The sequence below is a fragment of the Cydia amplana genome, chromosome 5 (assembly GCF_948474715.1).
Source record: "Cydia amplana chromosome 5, ilCydAmpl1.1, whole genome shotgun sequence".
Classification (NCBI taxonomy): domain Eukaryota; kingdom Metazoa; phylum Arthropoda; class Insecta; order Lepidoptera; family Tortricidae; genus Cydia; species Cydia amplana.
The window spans coordinates 18,962,613-18,987,003 of record NC_086073.1 but is presented as its reverse complement, the minus strand read 5'-3'; the positions used below and the strand labels follow the sequence as shown (position 1 = coordinate 18,987,003).

Genomic DNA, 24,391 nt, shown 5'->3' with positions numbered 1-24,391 from the left:
TTGCCAAACTTTACAGCGAAATACAAATCTGCTCGCTGTCCCGAGAACGCGTACAGTATCGCACGGCAACTCTCCCACCAACCTTGCGCTTAACGTCTTACTGTAAGGCCTGAGTGGACGCTCGAAGCGGAGCGTTCGGCGGGGCGTGCAGCGTGGCGTCGAGCTCCCAAGGAATTTGAGCAGCGTGCACTAAGGCCGCTACTATACGTTTGCATTTGTTTGACATGCACGCCGCACGCCCCGCCCCGCTGCACGCCCAACATGAGCGTCCACTCAGGCCTTACACTTAAACTCATTTCTGTCATTGGGCACCTGAAAGTGGTCTGTTTGCAAGTCAGTGGACGGATGTGTGTCGTATCACAGAATAAATAATAGTACTAAGTACAGAAGACTCACTCTCTAACAAAACGCGTCTGTTACGATCAGCACAGATATGGCCGCTAGGTGACTACAGCGCGGCTTATGGCTTTCCCCAAAATTGGGGCCGAACGGATGTACTTTTAGCTACATGTAGCAAAGCTACGAAATCGCGGAGTGAGACACGCCTGGTCGTATGTGCTTGAGGTACTGTGAGGTGATGGGTGGAAGTTGAATATTTTCTTTTTTCTTTAATTATATTCTGAATTTGTACAGTGCTTTAGTTTATAATTGTAACTGTTATGCTGTACATTATAACTTTATGTAATAATAATAATAAATAGTTACCGAATAATTACGGAGCCGTACAGTGCCCTTAATTCCAACTGTCAAAACGGCCGCATTTTTGTAGCGTACCCGTCTATATTTCTTTATCTTTGGTTTTTGACCCTAGGTAGGTACCTTTAATCAGCAAAGTACCGCAAAGTTAACCGGAAGTATTAATTAAGCGGCCCACTGACCTACTTGTTATGAGCTCAACGCGGCTTAAGGTATTAGATCCCTTATTTTGTTATTTGTGCTGAAAAAGACGGGGGATTTCAGGAAATACTAGTCTAGATTAAAAAGCTAACTTCTGCCCGTGTCTGTATAATAATAATGTACCTTGCTGAAAATATTTACACATTTACTTAGTAAGCTTACCTACATTAAATTACTTGACCGGGCAATATAGCACAAATTCAAAAAAATATGAAGTCTCGTCACGTAAATAGGTATAAGTGGCGAAGCGTCAAACGGGTACACCGTTGGGATATCCAAAGTTACTTTTGCCTGCATATAGGAAAAGGTATGTATTGGGCCCCATACATTTCACGACACTTCTCTTTCCGCTCAGACTCTAGATATCCACCTCTTCGGACTCCTACTTTTGGGTCACGGCAATAATGTATTTACTAAGCTGTAACTTCCTAAATGTGGGGTCGCATGGATAATACAGCCTTTTACATTCCTATTCGATTCGTATAAAGGAGGGTTGTAGAAATGGGGTAAAAGAGTAATTTTCCCTTTGGCCCTAAACTTATTCAATTATAGGTACTTGTTCTGAATGTGAAATACACGATTTTGCGTCCAATGTTTTTGGGATAGAGTTGTTATTACTTTGCGTTGTGACTTTATGTTGGAGGCGATTGATTCTATGTTTTTGAAGTGAAAACTTCTTTAGCGGCGCTGTGCACTTTTTGAGGTGGGGAAAAAATGTTAAACTCGAGACAGCGTAACCCTCTCTTTTTACCGCGCGGCGAAAGTGTATGCCTGAGCCTGCTGTTTCTTTTTTATTCACCAAAGAACTTTAGTCATAACGTATCATAATCAGGTCAATTATTTAAAACTGGACTTTTATATTAAGCAATAAAGCTCAATGTTCTAATCTTGTACGGGCTGAAATACGAGGATCTCACAGTTACATTCTAACTTTATATCACTCCAATATAATTCAATAAAGCTACATCTTGATGAAATCGCTAATAAAAGGAACTCTAGTACTGGTGAATAACACTCAAAATATCATGACCAAATATATTTGGATGCGAGGTCTGCAAGGTAACTTTACAATTTCTATTCGAATTTTAAACAATTAACGCTACAACTTTAAGCTCACTGGCCAGCAATTTCGGAACTAAAGTTTTTCAATAGAAAGGAGGATGGGTCAATTATACATAGTGCTGCCGACATTTTGGACTAGTCATTAGTTTTCATTTCTGTCGGCACTCCCGGAGTGCAACCCGTTGTTTTTTTATCAGTCTGAGGTAAAACGTGATAAGTTTTTATAAGTTTAAATGTCATTAAGGAAATTTGAAAAGTACAAGGCTTTCGCTTTTATTTTTACGACAGTTATTTGGTTACGCATCTCAAGAGATGGAAAAAGCAGCTTAAACGTTAAAATGAAGAATGAAAATAAAATTGAATATGGATGAAGTCTCGGAAGCGAGATACCGATTCGAACTAACAAATCGTATCTCTATGCCAATTTCATCTCACACAATCAATACGTCCATCGACCTCCCATATCCTTCGGTATTGCCGCTTCACAAATATATTTCAATTTGACATTACTAGCGAGTAGTAGCGTAAGTACATTAAAGTGTATTCCCCAAGGCTTATAAAAACTAAAAAAAACGCGTAGCGAAGCACTTTAGCACTAATTTAGACAGTCTATAAATGAACCACAAAGCACTTATCGTAACTAAGCGCTAAATAACCAAATATAATAAATAATAACAATATAGCGCGTTCGCTAAAACAATACGCCCCCAAAAGGTCAAGGTCGGGTCGTATCCCAGCCGGGGATATTCCCACCTTACCTGCCCATAAAACCAGTATAAAGGTGAACTTGATGCCAGTAACAACTGTACGTTATCATGGATCATTTTATACTAGTTTAGAAAGTTCCCGATAAAGCGGGAATACAGGGGTAGGTTTCTATTATAGTTACTGAACTAGTAAAATGTTTGTCTTTTACAAACGTTTACAAGTGCGACAGAGAGGCAACACTTCGAACGTGGTTCCTTCGCGGTAGGCCCTCAGAAATGTTTTAATCTAACTTTGCCTAGTAAAATTGTTATAAAACAAAATGCAACCTACGGGGTAAAATATAGGTATACTTCTCATCATCTTTAGAAGTGTATTAGTACTTTAGTTAATTTTAAATTCGTACCCATAACGTAAATATAAAATCAGAGGCCTTAACTTCTTTACTTAAACAAGTAATTTTAGGTTATTATTATCTACAAAATTAAAGGGTGAAATCACTTGCCAAAGAACATCAATAAGGTACTTAGTTGACTGACTAGTCAAATCCGTTTTTTTTTTCGAACAATCAAAACGATTAGCCATTATCGAATCTATATGAAAAACAGAACAATGACGTCACGGTAAAGTTATCTTCTCTTTATATTTCTTTCGGATTTATTAAATAACAATTGTGTCTGAAAATAAATGCAGTCTAGGTTTTTCTAATATTTTTCTGGTGCTTTGATACGTGCATGATGTGAAATAATTTATTTTTTCTACTCCAGCACTTAAATGTGTCAATTAAATGACTGACAGTGATATCTAAAGCAATGTCATTTGAATGATTTGTCTATAGGCTCATAAGATGACTGCTAGCAGTCATCTTATGAGTATAATACAACTGCTTTATTTTTTTAAAGATATAAGTTCCGATCATCTTGATTGAAAGAGGTATGTTTTCATTTACAATAATAACTCTTTTTTTTTAAATAATAACTCAATCTTTTTTAAATAGTAACTCTTTTTTTTTAATAATAACTCTTGTTTTTTTTTTTTTTTTTTTTTTTTTTTTTGCTGCAGCTGTCATAGAAAAAGTAATGTATGCAACAGCTCATAATTGGTTCTTAAAATTCTCGGGTCTTTTTTTACAAAACTCGACTACGTCTCGTTTTGTAACTTCGACCCTTGAATTTTAAGAACCCTTATTATATCACTGTTGCATAAACTACTATTAAATACAGCTAGGCAACATCCCTATTTGGGTCATTGAGAGAAACGCGAAGGAAAGAATTATCCAGTAAATTGTTGACCAAGGTTGAACCCTGATCCCAAAGGGTGCGACCCAATTACACGGGACCTTTTTGACTTGGCGAGTTTTTTGCAAATGTTTAATTTAGTTTCGTCATCGTAACAGAGAAGAGAGGTAGAAATATGACTTCCTGATATTGTGTATAAAAAGGCTCCGTATTTGCTGGAAATGAAATATTACTTTTGTGTCCCGATGCTAACATGTGCATAAAATATTTAACAAGTGTATACTTATTAGGATCAATAAAATGTAACAATTTTCATGAAATTTTCCATAAAGTGACCCTTTTACAGGTTTTTTATTGCTCTAGGAAGGACCTATAAACTTATACCTCTTATATGTATTAGATAATTTTAGCCTATATACGTCCCACTGCTGGGCACAGGCCTCCTCTCATGCGCGAGAGGGCTCGGGCTATAGTCCCCACGCTAGCCCAATGCGGATTGGGGACTTCACATACACCTTTGAATTTCTTCGCAGGTGTATGCAGGTTTCCTCACGATGTTTTCCTTCACCGAAAAGCTAGTGGTAAATATCAAATGATATTTCGTACATAAGTTCCGAAAAACTCATTGGTACGAGCCAGTATTTGAACCCGCGACCTCCGGATTGAAAGTCGGACGTCATATCCACTCGGCCACCACCGCTTATATGTATTATTAGCTGAAAATTGTTGAGCATTAGACTTTTGGGTCGGTGCAACATCTATTGTCAAGTACTTAGCAGTACTGATAATTACGCTAGTCGATGCTAGATGTCGACTGTGAAAATAATAGTCTTTTTGGTACCAAAAAGGCCTACAGTTCCTGTTAAAGGCGTCGAGGTTTTACTTATATTCCTATTGATGCATTTGTCCACAGACGCCCTCAAAATCTACGGCGACCGGCTCTCGGAATGGGAGCGGACGGAGGTCCGCAAGTACCCCGAGGTCTGGTTCCTGGGGCTGGAGGCCAGCAAGATCCAGGCCAAGTCCAGTCTGCCTAACAACTGCGGGTTTGATGACGAGAACGGGAGCTATAATAAGGTGAGCTGTAGTGATGGTCAAATAACATAGGTCACAAGATAAGTTTTGCAAATAGATTTAAAAAAAAAGTAAATGTGTTCCCGCCAATCATTGCCTATGGAAATGTAGTTTTAAAAAGTATGTATATGTGATAGACCTCCTCTTTTTCATATTTGTCTATTACAAAACTTATCTTAGTGACCTATGCTGTATACCTACGATACCTAGACGGCACTGTAAGAGCATTTTCACATTGTCTGTCCAAAATGGGTAAAAAATTAAAAATAAGATTACGTTCAAAACACTCAAAAAAATTTATTCCTATTCCATTTAAAAAGAAGTCTACACACAAGGCTTCTTTTTAAATGGAAAAGGAATTAAGTAGATTAAGTTTTTGAGTGTTAAAAACATAGTTTTATTTTTACCCGTCCCGTTAGGCGTTAGGTTAGCTATCCTGAACACCATCGCAAATAGACGCGGAAAGATGATTGGACACTTAATACGACACGACCACTTCTTTAAAACTATCCTGGAAGGGCGGATAGGACGCAAGCGGGGTAGAGGAAAACCCAGACGCAGCTTTCTAGACCAAGTGAAAGAAAAAGTAGGGGTCGTGTCGTATCAGAAAGTCAAAGAGCTGGCGCAAGATAGGGAATGCTGGAAGATACTCCACCGACAAGAGAATAACTTAATGATGATGATGATTTTTACCCGTGTCTTATAGGTATTTACCCCACCTGACTCTATTTCCAACTTTGTGTGTAAGTAATATCAATACAAATAGGTAGACATTAGGTACAACCTGTTAGATGTAGGGATCAAATACGCTCGTGTGAGCACATATAACCCCGTGTTGCGGCTTACAAATTTCCGCAACTCTCGGTTCAGCGGTTTAAGGGTTTCCTTCCAATAAAGTATAGTTAGTACCTACTACATGTATTATATAACATCAATATAACGTGTGTTTGTACAGTCGACGTCAAAGATATGATTACACTTTTGCATCTTACTCCTTTGTAGGCGAAAAGTGTAAACATATCTTTGATGTCGACGTATAAAATGTTAAGAATACTTCATATATAAAATATCCTGTTTACGAAATGGACATTTACATGTCCATTTCGTAAACAGGATATTTTATATATGAAGTATTCTTAACATTTTTTGGGTTACCCCAAAAAGTTGTTTCTTGAAACAGCTAGAATAAATTAAATTACCTTGCCATGTTCATGATATTTCTGTCATTCTAATTACGACTTAATTGGAGTAAAAGAGAAAGATGCCCTTTTTAGAACGAATGTGGCCAAATGTTATGGGTACAGTTACCACATGGGATAGTTATGCCATTTTGGGTCCTAGCTAAATTGGTTGTTCCATATTTACGCTATGGAATGTCCAATTTAGCTAGAACCCTAAATGGCGTAACAATCACGGAGCGTGACTGTACATAGGAACTTTTTGATAAAACAACGTAACCTCACAAGCTTACGGTTGCAGATGATTATTAATTTTGTACCTACCTACCTATCTACTTATCCACATCAAATACCTAATAAAACTTATCTTCGAATTAATTTAAAAACTTACATTTCCAGCAAATCCACGACCACGTGGCTTACCGCTACGAGATCCTGGAGGTCATAGGCAAGGGGTCGTTCGGTCAGGTGATCCGGGCGCTCGACCACCGGACAGGGGGGCAGGTCGCCATCAAGATCATACGGAACAAGAAGAGGTTCCACCATCAGGTACAATCCTATTCTACACTTATTATGGAGGTGATAGGCGAGGGGTCGTTCGGGCTGGTTATGCTCGACCACCGGACAGGGGGGCCATCAAGATCATGTATACGGAACAAGAAGAGATTCCACCATCAGGTATACTTTTAATGTTGGTTAAGTGCAGTTCTGACGGTTACGTATCTTTAGTTCCTGTCCGCGCATCTCTTATGCCGCTTTCTGTTTATCCCTCGAATCCCCTCTTATAGTAAGATGAAACCCATGATGTTGAAACCAGAAGGTTGCAAACAATCTTAATTTATTTATTGCAGAGATAAATCAACTACCTATCTACAAACGACATATGACATGCTATAATATTTGTAAGCTGTGGGTAAAAGACTCCACCACATCTGATTTATTATTGGTCTCCCTTCTACCGCTGACTTACAAAATCATCTGTATCTTGTTTAAGGCCCTAGTGGAAGTGAGGGTGCTGGACCACTTGAGACTGAAGGACAAGGACCAGGCGCACAACGTCATACACATGCTGGACTACTTCTACTTTAGGAACCACTTGTGCATCAGTTTTGAGCTGATGAGGTAAGTGTTGCAGATTTATAGGAGAAGAATGTTTGACAAATTGGATCACAGGTCACTTCCTGATATCTTGCTGTAAAGAGCGACAGGGGAATAATGATTAATTATACCTTTCCCTCTCAGCAGAAAGTTTCCGTCCACCGTCTAATAACTATCTAATAAATAACACATTAAGAATGTGCGATGCCTTTCTTTCTTACCGCTCAATGTCGCCGTACCTACGTCAAATATTTATATAAAGCAAAATGGGCCTCGCAATCCTCGCATTGATATCCTAAAAAGAAAAACAAGTTTACCGTTCAGGGCAAATAAGGACGGTTTCAATTTCAATTCTAATTTATTTGCTGACACCATAATACAACACAGAAGAAAGACAAACAGATGATACATTTAAAAACCACTTAATGGCCCTCCTGCCCTCATTATGAGCATATGGCACCTACTGACCTCTTTTCCAGCGCTGATTTTCCTTTAGACATAGAGAAAAAAATACATAGATTGCTCACTCCATACATCAGTTTTGGTACCAAAAAGACTATTATTTTCATAGTCGACATCTAGCATCGAGTTAGCGGAATTATCAGTACTGCTACTTTACAATAGATGTAGCACCGTCCGGAAAGTTTAATGCTCAACAACATAAGACTTACTATGTTTATCTATGCTTTAGGTGACATTTCGCGGTATTTATTGAAATTTCTCGTTGCAGCATCAACCTGTACGAGCTGATAAAGAAGAACAACTACCAGGGCTTCAGCTTGAGCCTGATCCGGCGGTTCGCGAGCTCGTTGCTCAGGTGTCTGAGGCTGCTGGAAGCGGAGAACATCATACATTGCGATCTGAAACCGGTAAGAGTTACCGGTGTAATTGCTTAACCCTTTCGCCGCCATTGACTTGATATGAAGTCCGAACATTTCGTGCCCCACACGCCACGACTTGATATCAAGTCGTAGTTTTGGTCAGGTTTGTATACGAGTAATTTTTGACATGGCGCTGATGACACTTTATTACTTGATTGACGTGGCGGGGAAAAGGTTAAAAACGATAGCAAAAACCGGTATTTGTGTGAAGTAAGTTAAAGTGCAAGATGTGTTTTTGATGCTCAAGATCATCTAGCTTAATTAATTAAAAAAAAATGTTTAATCGGTTTAAGAATTACTAATACAGTTGTAAGTGTTGGCACCTCTTTCATACCTGTGTCACGATTAGAACATTTAGAACGTCCAATAATGCAACTAATTATTAGTAATTTGCTTGCTCTTTTCTCCTGATCGTATGAAATGGGTTTATTTGCAGAACTTACAAAACCCTAAACAAATTTACACTCACAACTAGGGTTGCCAACTATTTTTTGGTAGAATATAGTATTTTCCAGAATAGGGCATCAAAAATATAGTACATTTCAAAAAAATATGGTACTTTTAGATAAAATACTAAACATAAGTGTAACATACGTTTAATCGGAAATATAGTATTATAGCGTACTATATATTTTTCCAAAAGTATATAGTACAGAGAGCCAAAATATAGTACAATACTATATAATATAGTACGGTTGGCAACCCTACTCACAACCAAGAAAAATTCGCGACTTTATTTTGTGTTTTCCAGGAAAACATCCTCCTAAAAGCGCGAGGCAGCTCGTCCATCAAAGTGATAGACTTCGGCAGCTCGTGCTACACGCATGCGCGCGTGTACACGTACATACAGTCGCGGTTCTACCGGAGCCCTGAGGTGATACTAGGGCTACAGTACGGCGCGGCCATTGATATGTGGAGCATGGGTGAGTCTCGTCCATCAAAGTGATAGACTTCGGCAGCTCGTGCTACACGCATGCGCGCGTGTACACGTACATACAGTCGCGGTTCTACCGCAGCCCCGAGGTCATACTGGGGCTACAGTACGGCGCGGCCATTGATATGTGGAGCATGGGTGAGTCTCGTCCATCAAAGTGATAGACTTCGGCAGCTCGTGTTACACGCATGCGCGCGTGTACACGTATAATATACATACAGTTGATACAGTCGCGGTTCTACCGCAGCCCCGAGGTCATACTGGGGTTACAGTACGGCGCGGCCATTGATATGTGGAGCATGGGTGAGTTTCAGTATCCACTTATTCAAACCTAGAACAAATTTAAAAGTGGAATACCTAATTCGCAGACGTGTCTGCTTGTTAAAAATTAAATCCACTTGTTCGTTTATACTTATGTTGTACAGGTGAGAATGTTTATGTCATGGCCAGATCTTGGAATTGACTGCTAAGTATGTACGGTCAGCAGCAGAAGTTACTAAGCGGGCGAGGTGTTCAAAACTGTGTAGTGTTTTTGAACATCTTGCCCGCTTAGCAACTTCTGCTGCTGACTGTACCTACTCATACAGTTCGACCCTATCTATTCAAAATTCTAAAAAACCTCTAGTTGAAAGCTGCCCATGCATTCTTTGTCCGTCGAAGTAATTACACTAAAAGAAATGTAATCCCATTGAGTAGGTATAAAATGACGAACCAATACGTGATGCTGCCGGTAATGTCAACCAGTCGCTTACGCAACCGAATTCGTAGAAAGCCGAGAGAAAGGCGGCGGGGTCCTTGCTTCCTATAATATGATACGAGACATCTCAATGTTATCTATTACAAAAAAAACATTAAATAGTTAAGTGTAAATAAATTGAGCCTCTGAGTTTGGTAGTCGAACGAGATGGTGCTATCAAATCAAATATAATAAATATCAAGTACTAGGTACTTACCATAAACATAATCTATAAAAATATTAAAACTAAAGAAAAACACGGAGTTTTCAAACATCAACTTTTGACAACCAGAGCTACCGCAAAATGCATCAGCTATAGTTATACATAACTACAAGATATCGATTTCTAAACTTGAATTTGTCCTAAACTTTACTTACACAATCAATGAATCTTGGATTTAAACCAATTTGTATTCGCGATAGCTAAATACAGACGTACGATACGGAAGAAAATGACAAGATAGGTAAATATTTAGACGATACAAACTCGTTTCACAGTATCGACTTTGTTTGTCTAGAATCTAGGCACATCTGGTGTCTAGATTCTAGACAAACGACTGGTGCTTACATAAATGGACATCTGTTGTGCAATTACTGTCGAACAGACATTCTAATAGGTGTTTATGTTTTATTGCCTCTGTTTTATCTCTAGAGTTAATAAATTTTATATTAGATCTTGAGATTGGCGGATACACATAGGGTATAATTTTCAATAATTCTAAATAATAAATAATCAAAAAAATAATCACTGCATTTATTTAATCATTTGTGATTATCTAATAAATAGGTTATGTATCTTTGACATAAATGAAAAAAAAGCTACCAGCCGTATTCGAACAATAAGATACGTTAAATATTAGATATTGAAACGACACGGATCGGATATGTCAGTGTCAAACAAGTGTGAAAAGTGACGTATCTTCAAACAAAATCGTCACTGTTGACAGGGCAATTCGAGTTTTAGTTATTCGAACTGATATTATACTGATCTGTGAGTTTCAAATCAAAAGTGACGTTTTAGGTTGAAGAAATATCGCTTTTGACACTGATATATCAGTATCGTATTAAAAACAGATCGAATTGGCCTGTGAGACAATGGAGACGGATATCTGTATTTAACGTGTTTTCTTTAAACGATACACAAGGTCTTAAAACCATTAATCTCATTCCAGGCTGCATCTTAGCGGAGCTGCATACCGGGTATCCCCTCTTCCCTGGTGAGAACGAGGCGGAGCAGCTGGCCTGCATCATGGAACTCCTGGGCCCTCCACCTCCAGACCTACTCCTTCACGCCACCAGGAAACGACTGTTCTTTGGTGAGTATTACAGTCTACCCTCTGTTTTTTGGCGTCTGCAGCTTGATTGAGCCAACTTGACTGTCTTGGGGTAAACCAAAAAGCAATATGACACATAAGCCCTTTCTAACCCAGTTACTGTGAATATTGCAGACTCAAAAGGCGCGCCTCGCTCGGTGACGAACTCGAAGGGGCGCAAGCGGAGGCCCGGCTCGCGCACGCTGGCGGCCGCGGTGAGGACCGACGACCCGGCCTTCTTGCACTTTCTGCATCGGTGCCTTGAGTGAGTACAAACACTTTTTTCTACTCGTCGAATTTAATGGATGAATTAAGACTTCGTATACAAAACTGTAATCGCATATCTACTTTTCACTATGGGCTCCCGACTCAACTATAATGACTTCTAACGAAACGCTTTAGTCAACTGTTATGAATTCGACCAATGACGTGTCAAGAGGTCAAGAGGAATAAACCAAAGGATATATCAAAAGACATCAATGCGCTTCTATTTAATGAATAAGAAGTGCGTTGATGTCTTTTGTACTAGGTTTATTTTTATCTACTGAGATACTTAATTTTGTTTAATTATTTAGGGTTTACAGTAGAAAAACTATTCTTGTAGTGGCCTTGGGAAAAAAGATTGTAAGTATACAATAGTGATATAATAAAGCTTTTTAAACTCGTACCTTACTTAGGCCACTCGGCAAGCTTTGTGGTGTAAACAAGATACTTGACTGAAAAGCCCTCTATTATAAGAGCCTAATCACATCAGAGTAACAATAGAGCCCACGCAATTATAAACAAAAACCAGTGTCATCGTACCCAAATTATTAAGTAGGTTAATTAGATACAGCTTCCGGTTGCCAATAGTCGCAAAATTACCCATTATGTAACGACATTACCATGGATGACATTTTATGTATTTGAATTATCCTAATCTGAATCTTATGCAGCTAGCATTAATGACTAATGAGCCACTATACGATTACGATAATCGTAATTTTAACTAGTTTTGTTTATTTTATCATCACTTCCGCGTTAATATAATAGGTATAATAGGTTTTCTAGCTAATTTATACAAGAACTAGTTTCTAGTGGTTCTAATAATCTAGCTTTCAAGATTTAATACAAACAAAATAACACAACACTCTTGTAATATTAATGTATTTCACTTTAACCATATATGTATCTTTATTGTAGGTACAGTCAGCAGCAGAACTTGCTACGCGGGCGAGGTGTTCAAAATTACCTTGACACGCTCTTATTCTCTTAACAATAAAGTCGCGTCAAGATCATTTTGAACACCTGTCCCGCTTAGCAACTTCTGCTGCTGAATGTACCTATTGCTTATGATCGATATTATCTAATTTTAAAAAACTTTGTCCATATGCACGTAGCAGTAAACTTCACAGATAAGCCATATCGGTAATATCTGGAGCATGTAATGTCATATTGCGTTCGTCAGATATGGCATCGTTCTATTATTGCTATCTGTATTATGTAACGACTTAGTTCCCATTTAAAGGAGTATTTGTATTTTTGAAATGTTAACCCTTTCACTGACATCATCGATAAACCAGGTTTATCTGAGGAGCTAAATAAATATTAAGCAGATCATAATTTGAAATCAAATCATATCATAATCTATCGCAAATTTATTTGTAACAAATAATAAAAACCCTTAAAATAAAAATTATAACTAAAATTAAAAACTAAGCCTCAACTATAAAATATAAATAAAAAAATTGCTCTAAATCGCCGCCTATTGGCAGCGTGCCCATCAGAAGGCTGGCAGCACATACACATACCTCGAATTTCAGTTTCATAATTTGTAATATCTCTTACGATTCCATTTACTTAATGTTGCATTTAGATTTTATAGTTACTAAATCAGAAACATGGTAAGTTCAGCGGCGGTAGCACGGTCGCATTTTTATCGCTTGTCACCATGACGTGAAAGTGACGGGCATAGTGACAGGCGATAAAAATGGATCCACGCTGCGCCTGCTGGATTGTCTCATCTTTTCAAAGTTTTACATTATGTTGACTGTGATTATACTGAGAGAAATAATGCCTTTCATTAGCAGCTTATTATAAAATCTAACTCATTAACCACCTTTAGCCTGTGATCTACTAATCTCCAGCCTACGTAGCCGCAGGCCCGCGGTCAAAGGGTTACATTATGTAACCGTTTCGTAATGTGAACTTTGCTGGCGTGCTTTAAATGGACGCTACGCAGATGGCCGCAAAGTACACTTAGATTGAGACGGCCGCTTTTTATACGCATTACATTACTGCAAAGATACGTAGATTGTGTAAGATGTGTAAAGTCTAAGGCGTCGTAAGGCGGATTTTATGGATCTGAATTTTCAGTGTCAAAAAGTCAAAAGTGACATTTTTGGTTGAAGAAATGTCACTTTTGACACTGACAGATCAGATCCACGACTAATCCAGATCGAATTCATTGCCTGTTATTAAAATCAGAATATGCCTATCTCCCTAAGCCTCTAATTTGACAGCTTTATGTAGAGCGCGCTGTACGGCTCCGTACCTACATTATACGACATCTGGTTGTCAAAATTTGATGTTTGACAGTGACAATAAAACCCACAGATTATTAATTAACTCAACTATCAGGAACCCAAAGTCTGGTTTTATTTCTTTGGTTAAGATTTTTTTTTCAAACTATCACGCGTAGCCATCTGCTAATTACGAGTAAGCATTGCGCGTTTATCCTCATTCTGTGATTAGATTAGATATATTTATTTATTAAAGAAAAAGACACAGTATTTTACACAAAAGGAAAAACAAAGGCTTTCACTAAAATATCGTCATTAAAAACACTTGGCGTAGTACAGCGCCATCTGTTCCTTCTGTCTAACTAGTCGCCACGGCTTTATTAGACTTTACATCTCTGTTACAATCAATTGCTCTTGCTTACAGCAATAAGGCCATTTACATGTTGCGTAATGGAAACACCAATTATTTATCTATTAGGTAGATATTCGTGTTTTTTTTTTAATTTGAATGACATGCATGAATGAATGAAGAATGCTTCAGTCGTGCTAGCTTGATTGGAATACTAGTTGGGGTAATTTAGCTAATATTAGGTACCGTACTGTATGGTTTTTTCTCGTACAATAATACTACTACCTAACCTACTATTGAACATGTTTTCAAGTTTATTGAATGTTTATCGGAGAGGATTCTTATTGTGCGCTTTTCTTTCTTTTTTTCCTTTGTAGAAAGATGTAGAGAATACCTAGGTTACATTTATTTGATGACAAAAATTAACACAGGTACCTTAGATATAATAACAAAATAGTTATTTACGATACAAGTGCGGAAAAGAGGAAATTCGAAACGAGTGGCGATAAATTAAAACACAACCGAAGGGAGTGTTTTATATCGACACAAGTTGCGAATTACCTATTCGCACGTGTATCGTACAACGTTTTACACACGAAAAGTGCTATTTTACGCACTAGTGCGGGAAAATAGGGCCATATGTACTGTAAAATATATACATATATGAATTTATTTACACTATTGTCACAAAATAAGGACATCAAACTCGTTTGGTCATCAAACTTTAAATGAATGACACTTTAAATGAGGTAAGGGGTAAATTATTTGTTATTATTTCACCTATTAGTATTAATTGGTCAGGGCCAATAAACTTGGGGCGCCGAATAGCCTTAACGAACGTGTTTAGAGTACTTTCTAAGTTGTGTGTACACTTGTGCAGGCTCGTTATATAAAATAGAAATCAAATGTATTACTTAAAGAAGAGCCAGGAAATCGTATTGGCTCGATCTGTGTTTATTTGTACTGGTTAATGCAGGGACGGATTTTCAACGCGGAATATGTATAGACGAGGCTTTTAGTACATTTTTTACTTCGAAAAACGATCCATCTGGCTGACACAAATCTGACACATATCAATTCAATTCAATTCAATACTTTATTTCCAAGAATATGGTACATACAAAGTTGGTTAGTAAAAGGTGTTAGGTCAGCATATTCTGCCGGCATGCATCGGCGTAGAAATATTTACATAACTATGTACATGTGGAGTCAAATTAAATATTAAAATTAAAATTCAGTCAGTTTAACATTGGCAAAAATTAATTAAGAATTCATAATAAATATCAATTAAAAAATTCATCTATAGAGTAAAAACATTTTTCAAGTAACCACTGAAACATTTTTTTTTTCAAATTTACATGTCGGTAGAGTTTTGAGGTCATCTGGCACTCTATTAAATATCTTTACAGCCATATTATAGACATTTGACTGGGACACTTTCAGCTTCTGTGCAGGTTGATATAGTTGTAGTGGCTTCCTGCTGGGCCTTTGCTTATTTACCACTTCATCGTGAAGTGGAAAAAGCTGAGGCTGTTTTTTGACAAATTTAGTAATTTCTAAAATGTACAGACAAGGCAATGGTAGAATTTTAAGTTCTTGAAATATTGGTGTACGAGGGGTGTTCAAAATATTCTCGGTATGAGAATGAAAACAAACAAGTACGAAAAGTTTGATATTTTTATTTTTCAATATACTCCCCCCTATGTTCATACACTTAAAAGATCGATCAATACCGAGAATATTTTGAGGGGCGTTCAAAATATTCTCGGTATTGATATCTTACAACCTCTTCTAAAATTTCTTTCGTTACTGGCCGCTAAGGTTTATTCATTGACATTAAAAAAAAGTATAATTCGAACCGAGATGTTCTTTTGTTTTTCTGCAATTGCTGAACAAACATGAACATCATGTGGGAATTGACAATGTTAACTAAATTAGAACATCGATGCGTGATAAAATTCTTGACAAAACAGGGTAAAAATAAAAAAACCATAAAAGAGGAAATGGATTGTGTTTACCGTGAGTCTGCTCCTTCTTTATCTACCATTCAAAAGTGGTCAAGCGAGTTTAAACGTGGAAGGGAGAGTGTTGAAGACGACCCTAGACCTGGCCGGCCTGTAGTAGCTACTTCACAAGAAAATATTGATAAAGTGGAAAAACTTATATTGGAAGATGGTCGAGTGAAGGTAAAATCTATAGCACAAGTAACCAATCTCTCTATTGGTACCGTACATGATATTATCCATGACCATCTTAATATGTCAAAAGTAAGTGCAAGATGGGTTCCGCAAATGCTGACTCGGCTTCAAAAAGACATGCGTGTAGCTTGTTGTTCCGATTTTATTGACCTGTGCGGTGAAAATCCTGATGAGGTGCTGCAAAGAATAGTTACTGGAGATGAAACCTGGGTTCATCATTATGACCCAGAGAGTAAACAAGAGTCCATGCAGTGGCACATTAAGGGTTCAGCTCATCCCAAGAAGTTCAAGGTCATCCCTTCAGCTGGCAAGGTCATGGCCACGATATTTTGGGATTGTGAAGGAGTATTACTGATCGATTATAAAGAAAAAGGTGTAAATATCACAGGACAGTACTACGCTAACATTCTACGTCAATTAAAGGATGCAATCAAAGAAAAGAGGCGAGGAAAGTTAACCAAAGGTGTTATGCTTCTGCATGACAACGCCCCCGTCCATACTGCTCATATTGCCAAGGCAGCTATTGTTGAATGTGGGTTTGAAACTGTTACTCACCCACCGTATAGTCCGGACTTAGCCCCCAGCGACTTCTTTTTGTTCCCCAATCTTAAAAAGGATCTGCGTGGAAATAAATTTTCCGATGATGAAGCATTGAAGGCGGCAGTGGAGGAGCATTTTTACACCAAAGATAAAAAATATTTTTATGCAGGATTAAAAAAAATAATTGATCGATCTTTTAAGTGTATGAACATAGGGGGGGAGTATATTGAAAAATAAAAATATCAAACTTTTCGTACTTGTTTGTTTTCATTCTCATACCGAGAATATTTTGAACACCCCTCGTAGATCTAAGCCGCCGCAATGCAAAAACAAATCTATCCAATCTGAAACATACATTTTCAACGTGTGCTCTCCAATTTAAATGTTCATCTAGAGTAATACCAAGAAACGTGGTTGAATCAACAAGTTCTACATTTGTATTGTTGCAATTAACATTCATTGAAAGGGTCTAGCAGGCTAAGCTAAGCTAACAAGATTGGCCCCCGCAAGGGATTTGGTTGTAATTTGAGGTGCAGTAGTGGCAGGTCCTAAGAACACTATGCACAATATCAGCCTTCGATCTTCTTTTGTTCCAGACTTATCCACGAAAATGTCAAAATATCAAGGTAATTTATAACGGTTATTTCAGCTAAACCAAGCAAGCGAGAGTAACCAAATAAATGCAGAATGAAGGAGCATAAAATGGGGTTTATAATGCATATTTTTACAGACATTCAGTTCCTTGAACTTGGATGAAAAAAAGTTGTTTTTTTTTTCGCTTCATTTTTGTGCCACTTCTCGCGGAGACACAACTATCAAAAAAATTACTTGATAAGCCGCAATTGTCAACTACGTATACATTTTAAAACATTTTGAAAAATCATGGTGCGTCATGTCAAAAAAAAACCGGCCAAGTGCGAGTCGGACTCGCGTTCCAAGGGTTCCGTACATTACAAAATTTTTAACAATTTGTTTTTTTTTTTTTATGAAAAGTGAGTAAAATGTCTTTAAAACACCCATCAAAAACTGCACATTTCTAATAGGTTTTCCTGTCATCTTTAGGTAAAGAACTATTTAGTGTATTTTGTCAAAATTTTAGACTCAGTAGTTTCAGAGATAAAGGGGGGGGGGGGGGATGGTCATTTTTTGCTTATTTTCTTGAATAACTGCTAAACTATTTATCTTAAAATTATAAAAAATATATATTTAAGATTCTCAAAATGAGCTCTTTTGAGCAGTTTGAAATGCTTTCAATTAATTTTGTATTAAGAGAAACGTCTGCGAACGATGCTATTAAGCTTCGAGATAAATTAAAAGTGGAAAAATTCACTCTATTGGAAATTCACCAGTAATGATGCGCTATCCCATACTAAACGACCCATACTTTAGTATGGGATAGCGCATCATTACTGGTGAATTTCGAATATGATTTGGAACTCTGGTAGCCGTTTAAGAAGTGTAGTACTCTTACGGTAGATGTCGCTATGAGCCTCCCTAGGGCTCATATATGGTGGAAATATTCACTGAATTGGGTACGGTCTTGGTAGCTCAGATGGAAGAGCACTGTACTAGTGATCCAGTGGTCGTGGGTTCAAGTCCCACCCAAGACAGTGAATTTTTCCACTTTTAATTAATCTTGAAATGCTTTATTTTTAATTTGCTCTTTTACCCCCCAAAAGTGGCCTTCATATTTAAAATTCATTTTTTTACGTTACATGTATTTTCAACAATATGTTTTTTTAATTAAAAGTGAGTAAAATGTCTTTAAAAAACCCGTAGGGGTCGGATCAAAAACTAAGTACTTAAGTCCGACTCACGCTTGACTGCACATTTCTAATAGGTTTTCCTGTCATCTATAGGTAAAGAACTATTTAGTGTATTTTTTTCAAAATCTTAGACCTAGTAGTTTCAGAGATAAAAAAAATATTTGAGATTCTCAAAATGAGCTCTTTCATTTGATATGTAGGTAACACGATATAGTTTGAAAACCTTTATTTTTTAATTTTCTCTTTTACCCCCCAAAAGTGGCCTCCATATTTAAAATTCATTTGTTTACGTTACATGTTCGTCTTTGGGTCACAAACTTACATATGTGTGCCAAATTTCAACTTAATTGGTCCAGTAGTTTCGGAGAAAATAGGCTGTGACAGATGGACGGACAGACAGACAGACGCACGAGTGATCCTATAAGGGTTCTGTTTTTTCCTTTTGAGGTACGAAACCCTAAAAACAATACGAACGTATGTTTGCCAATGTTGTTAGCTTAGCCTGCTAGACCCTTTACCTTTCTCCATAAATATACCCCGCCCGCAGCTTTTGATTGGCTTTGGATTATACCTACTCAATAAAAGTAGAATTATATTACACAACGGAATCAATAAGTTAGAGTATTGATACCATTTAATATTGTTTAATGTTCCTTAAATCCGTCTCTGTATGATACGTAACTTTGTAATAGTATTAAGTTAACGTAGGTACCTACTTTTATTGGTTGTTGGACGACTTCGGAAAATTCCAGTAATGAGAAAGAAGAGAGACAGTCAAAATCTTCCTTCTCGTTTACCATTAATTTATGAATTATCAGCGAATATCTGATACCTAATATAACTAAATACCCCAGGGGTATAAAAGGCGAACTAAATGCCATGAGGCATTCTCTACCAGCCAAACTTAGGACAAAGCAGTTGCATCAATCGATTCTAAAAAGGGACAGGTTCTGTGCAAAAAAAACATGGGCTCGTTAGGTACATTTTTTATAACTTTATTTAGCTTAGGTAGCTAGCATTAAATTGTATTGATTTTGTCCTTACAAATACATATTAAGTATACAGGAAACATCTGTACTACTACGTACTTAACTACTTACGTAGATAAGAAGGTAATATAGTCTGATGTAGGTATAAGAAATGGCAATAATAGTGGAAAAGAATAGTTAGAAAGAATACGCATATATATAGTACTCAGCACGGGAATCGAACCCGGACGTTTTGAAAAATAAAACTAATACTATTTCTATTTAGATATCGATTGTGTAGGTCTTAAGCAGTAAATTTTACTATGAAAAATAATGTATAAAATGAATAAAATGCATTGTTTTCATATTCTTTAATTTATTTTAGTAAGTGTTCGAAATGACCACCGCCTTTTTATTATTTTGAATATAGGTTTTTTTTTTAAATGCAATTTTTCTTGTTGTTAAAATCGATGACATGGTTCCTAAGAACAGATCTTCGTATGTCTTATAGTTTCAGACTTTCTCATACTGACCGATCTAAATGGGCCACCCTGTATATAAAATGTACCTAGACCAAAAACTAATTTTAGTAATTTTATTCCCATAACTCACTAGAATGATGTTGACATCATTGAGCTATTATTATAGTACATTATACTTCAATGGTTGACATACGCACATTTTATGCGTGACTATTACCATCAGCCATTCACCATCCTGAAAAACAAACCTACATCTCTTAAATCCAAAGATATAGCAACTAAAATATATTTTTTCTACTCCAGCACTTAAATGTGTCAATTAAATGACTGACAGTGATATCTAAAGCAATGTCATTTGAATGCTTTGTCTATAGGCTCATAAGATGACTGCTAGCAGTCATCTTATGAGTATAATACAACTGCTTTATTTTTTTTAAAGATACAAGTTCCGATCATCTTGATTGAAAGAGGTATGTTTTTATTTACAATAATAACTCTTTTTTTTTTAAATAATAACTCAATTTTTTTTAAATAATAACTCTTTTTTTTTAATAATCTCTTTTTTTTTAATAATAACACTTTTTTTTTTTTTTTGCTGCAGCTGTCATAGAAAAAGTAATGTATGCAACAGCTCATAATTGGTTCTTAAAATTCTCGGGTCTTTTTTTACAAAACTCGACTACGTCTCGTTTTGTAACTTCGACCCTTGAATTTTAAGAACCCTTATTATATCACTGTTGCATAAACTACTATAATAAGGGAAAAGCAACTGTCACCTTAAAATTGTCAATGAAGTTAACCAAACAAAAGGTAATTTGCGTTTTTGAATATGTGTCACGCGCTAACTGCTACCCTATTTCAAGGTGTTAAAGTGTTGTTTAGCGTGGCTCTTGTTTGACGGTAGGATGAAAGGTCGTGATAGTAAATTTGCCGTGAACGTGGAAATAAAAACAAAACTTTCGCTGGCAGTTCACACCTTTTTGTCGGCTTCGTCGCGTCACAGATAAAAACGGTTGGTGCACTACAGCGTCAGCGGACGTTAGGTAGGATGGGCGCTGTGGTGCGAATGCTCGCGAAGGCGCTTCACGCGCGAATTTAGTTCAAAGATGCATATCTCGGCCGCAGCCTTATGATGGACGCGGATATAGACGTGATAATGGCTTAGAATGACAGAGAAAACGTTTAAAATATAACATCGCATGTCGATAACCGCATCCATTGTTTGCCCGCTTATTAAATACGGGTCATTTGTCACCGGATTCTTGGTTTGGATAATCTGTTATTGTCTATGACTGCGAGTAGGAACCGGACATGTCAAGCGCGGCACATCGGGGCTTGAATAGATACAATGATGATCGCTCGGAAACGGATCATTAAGTAGTTACTCATCGATCATTAAGGTATTAACTTTGCACGCGATTATGATTTGAATATGGTTATAATTAAGGCATCTAAAATAAAAGTCCTGCGACACACTTCTAGTGTGATGTGGCTTTGTGTGTGTGTGACTTTTAACAGTTTTAACCATAATATTAGTGTTTCGTCATCAAGCGGCTTCACAAATTACACACTAAGTAAGGTACATATCTTATTAAAATATTCATATTTTATAACTAAAAATATACGTTTACCAATTCATTTTTTTTGTATCCAGCGCTGGATAATCTAATTTGCATTTACGATTTTAGTGATTCAACCCAAGAGTTTATTGGCAAATAGTACATAACTATAAAAAAGTATTTTAATGGAAATATTTTAATGTAATTAATTAATCTAAGAATAAAAATTTTTTTTTACGAAAGCTTATGAAAAAAATCACCTAAAACATCAACATAACTTCACCTTCAAGGCGATCGGCGCGCGTAGCGAGATTGGGCAGAGCAGCTGACGTAGTGCCAATAATGTAAAATGTTTTTAATACAATTAATTTAATTTGAATGGTTTTTTTTTCCCGACTTAAAGTCCAAAATCCCGAAAAATTTATATTTTTTCCCGATAATAGCGCCTTTCGATCTGGCAACCCTAACTCGGAGTCGGCAAGACGAAGTCGTTCGGAATGTGAAAACGCGTAATCGGTCACATCTCCACCGCACGCACTCCCGCGCATCGACGTTACATAAAACGAACGATTGCAAATTGCAACTATAGGTATAATATGTATAATGTGCGCAGACGCGACAGTACAGTCCGCATCAAAAATAGCGGACCAAAGCGTCATAAATAAGTAGCTGTATCTATTCTACCGTTCTCTAGTGGTTTAACAAAAATATATGTGTCTATATGTAGAACAATTAGATTGTGACGGATACTTTTGAACGCGAACTGTGGAGATATACCTAGGTATCTCTTTTTGTGATCGGGATGTCGCTATAACTATAATACGCTCACAACGTTGTCTCGCTCAAACATCGGAGGGACGTGCGAATCGCATCCAGTGTGATAATCGCCTTAATGTCCATCTCGTTGGGGCTGTGATTTTGACTTGGCTTGCCATTCTGCGTCGTTACTCTACGTCTACGTGCACTCTATGGCGACTGTTACGTCATCGTGAGTTTAACCTTTCACTGCGTTTTTCAATCATCACTCGCGGTTCACTGCGATCTCTTTCTTTATTCTATTCGGCACTCTTCTAATCTTTACTGTCATATTCTGACTGCAACAGCAACATTGCAGAAACGGGACACGCGATTTCAATGCCAATCTCCTTGGAGTCCTTGCTAAAATGATTGACGAAGTTGAACGTTCCCATCGCAACAGCAATCCGGCAACGTCACCAACACATTTTATCGAGAAAATTAACAATGACAACGCCCAGTTTCCGCTGCTGCAACGCTGCTCTAGCAACGCTACTGCAGTGACAATTCGAATATAACCTTTAGGCTCACGATCCGATGAAAAAAGTGACACGTTTGTGTAATAATAGGCTCTGTACCTAAATGTTGGTTGTTGTCGTGTTGTCACGACTGTTGACTGATTGAATTGATTATTATCACATCAACATCAAGCGAGCAAAATGGTCGAATATCGAATGCAATAGTCGATTCATTGTTAACTAAGTTTGCAGAAGTGCAAGCAGTGCCGTGGGAAGGTAGTACTAAGTTAAAAGCCTGTAGTGTAAGTTAGTAATAGTATAGCTAGTAAAATTTTAATGTATCAACTTTACCGGGCACTTTAAATAAATGAACTGCACACTGAATTCCACAAATTCAACACAGTAAAACAAAAAAAACATCTAATATGTTCCCGAAAGTTAAGAATCACATGGAACCGAATTTCTGATTATCCTCCTAAGGCCCAAGGTCCTACCCATAGTACTTATTAACTTTGTTATTCAGACCCAGATCCTTCAACAATTGTGTAGTCATAGCGTACCACGGTCCTACCAGTAGGACTTAATAGAAAACCCATCATTTCGTTTTCAAATTTCGCGCTTATCGAAATTGGCGTGTACGAAATTTTGGACTGTTTTGTTTTGTTTGTGAGCCCTTTAACAAGTTCGTAAAAAAAAACAATGTGCTGTACAAGATGCTGTCTTCTATTCTAATCTAAGTACTTGGGTCTGAATGAGTATAAAACAATAGTACTACTGGTAGGACTAGGGGCCGTACTGACTACATACTCAATTTTTCGTTGGGCCTTAGGAGGTTATCCAAACCGGTTTCGACGTAGTTTCCGGAAGTATCAAAACTGTAAGCATTTGAATCACCAATAATAATTCGATATTAACTTTTGGTTAAGTACAGACGAATATGTGAATGTCAAAACTCAAAATCCTAACATCAAAATGAAATACTCATAAATACTCAAAACAGTATTGAATTGGAGTCATAAAAACCGGTTTTTTGTACACCAAAGATATGTCTACACTTTTGCACCTTTCTCCTTTGAAATAAGGCGAAAAGTGTAAAAATATCTTTGATATCTAGAATGTACCTTAATTTTGGAAAAAACCTCTAAGGCATTTTGTCAACTCGCAACTTTTCAAAGCACGCATAACACAGTCTATAATGTTTTCCTCGTCTATATTTGCTTGTTTAATGCTTCGCCATTTACCTTATTTAATTGTGTTTATGTGCATTAAAACTCACAGTTACAGAAACGTGATCTCTAGGGTCAAAAAGTAGGAAACGTTTGCAGTACTTATTTATTGTGCAATGGTCCAAGTGGGTATGCGCCTATGCGGTTACCAGATGACGGTAAACTTTCACCCTTACCCTTTCCCTGGAACTGTGTTCCTGAAGCCACACAAGCTTTCGCCTCTAGGAAACCAATATTGGCCATCCAAGCGAAAACAACATGGAAGTTTGATTTGCCCATAACCGCCGCCATCTTGATTTTTATTTTTGTAGGTAGGTATGCCAAATGTTAGCGCGATCGGGATATTTAGAATTTGTCTACATACAAATAGGTAAAAAATATAATGGTTGGTTTTTGTAATAGTAATATTGTCATATAATACGTATAATGACGT

General features: G+C 37.2%; 1 protein-coding gene and 1 non-coding gene across 3 annotated transcripts in view; both read left to right on the top strand.

Moving 5' to 3' along the window:
• LOC134648337 (dual specificity tyrosine-phosphorylation-regulated kinase 2) overlaps window positions 1–24,391 on the top strand; it is a 66,821-nt gene that overhangs the window by 31,366 nt on the left and 11,064 nt on the right. For both annotated transcript variants that reach the window (XM_063502848.1, XM_063502849.1), the window contains exons 3-9: window positions 4,816–4,979; window positions 6,554–6,703; window positions 7,149–7,276; window positions 7,983–8,121; window positions 8,885–9,056; window positions 10,976–11,119; window positions 11,252–11,381. In XM_063502848.1, the coding sequence (XP_063358918.1) occupies window positions 4,816–4,979; window positions 6,554–6,703; window positions 7,149–7,276; window positions 7,983–8,121; window positions 8,885–9,056; window positions 10,976–11,119; window positions 11,252–11,381 (1,027 nt within the window). The remainder of the gene's footprint in view (window positions 1–4,815; window positions 4,980–6,553; window positions 6,704–7,148; window positions 7,277–7,982; window positions 8,122–8,884; window positions 9,057–10,975; window positions 11,120–11,251; window positions 11,382–24,391) is intronic.
• On the top strand, window positions 18,242–18,314 carry Trnat-agu (transfer RNA threonine (anticodon AGU)). The gene has a single exon. It is a non-coding gene; the product is annotated as a tRNA-Thr (tRNA).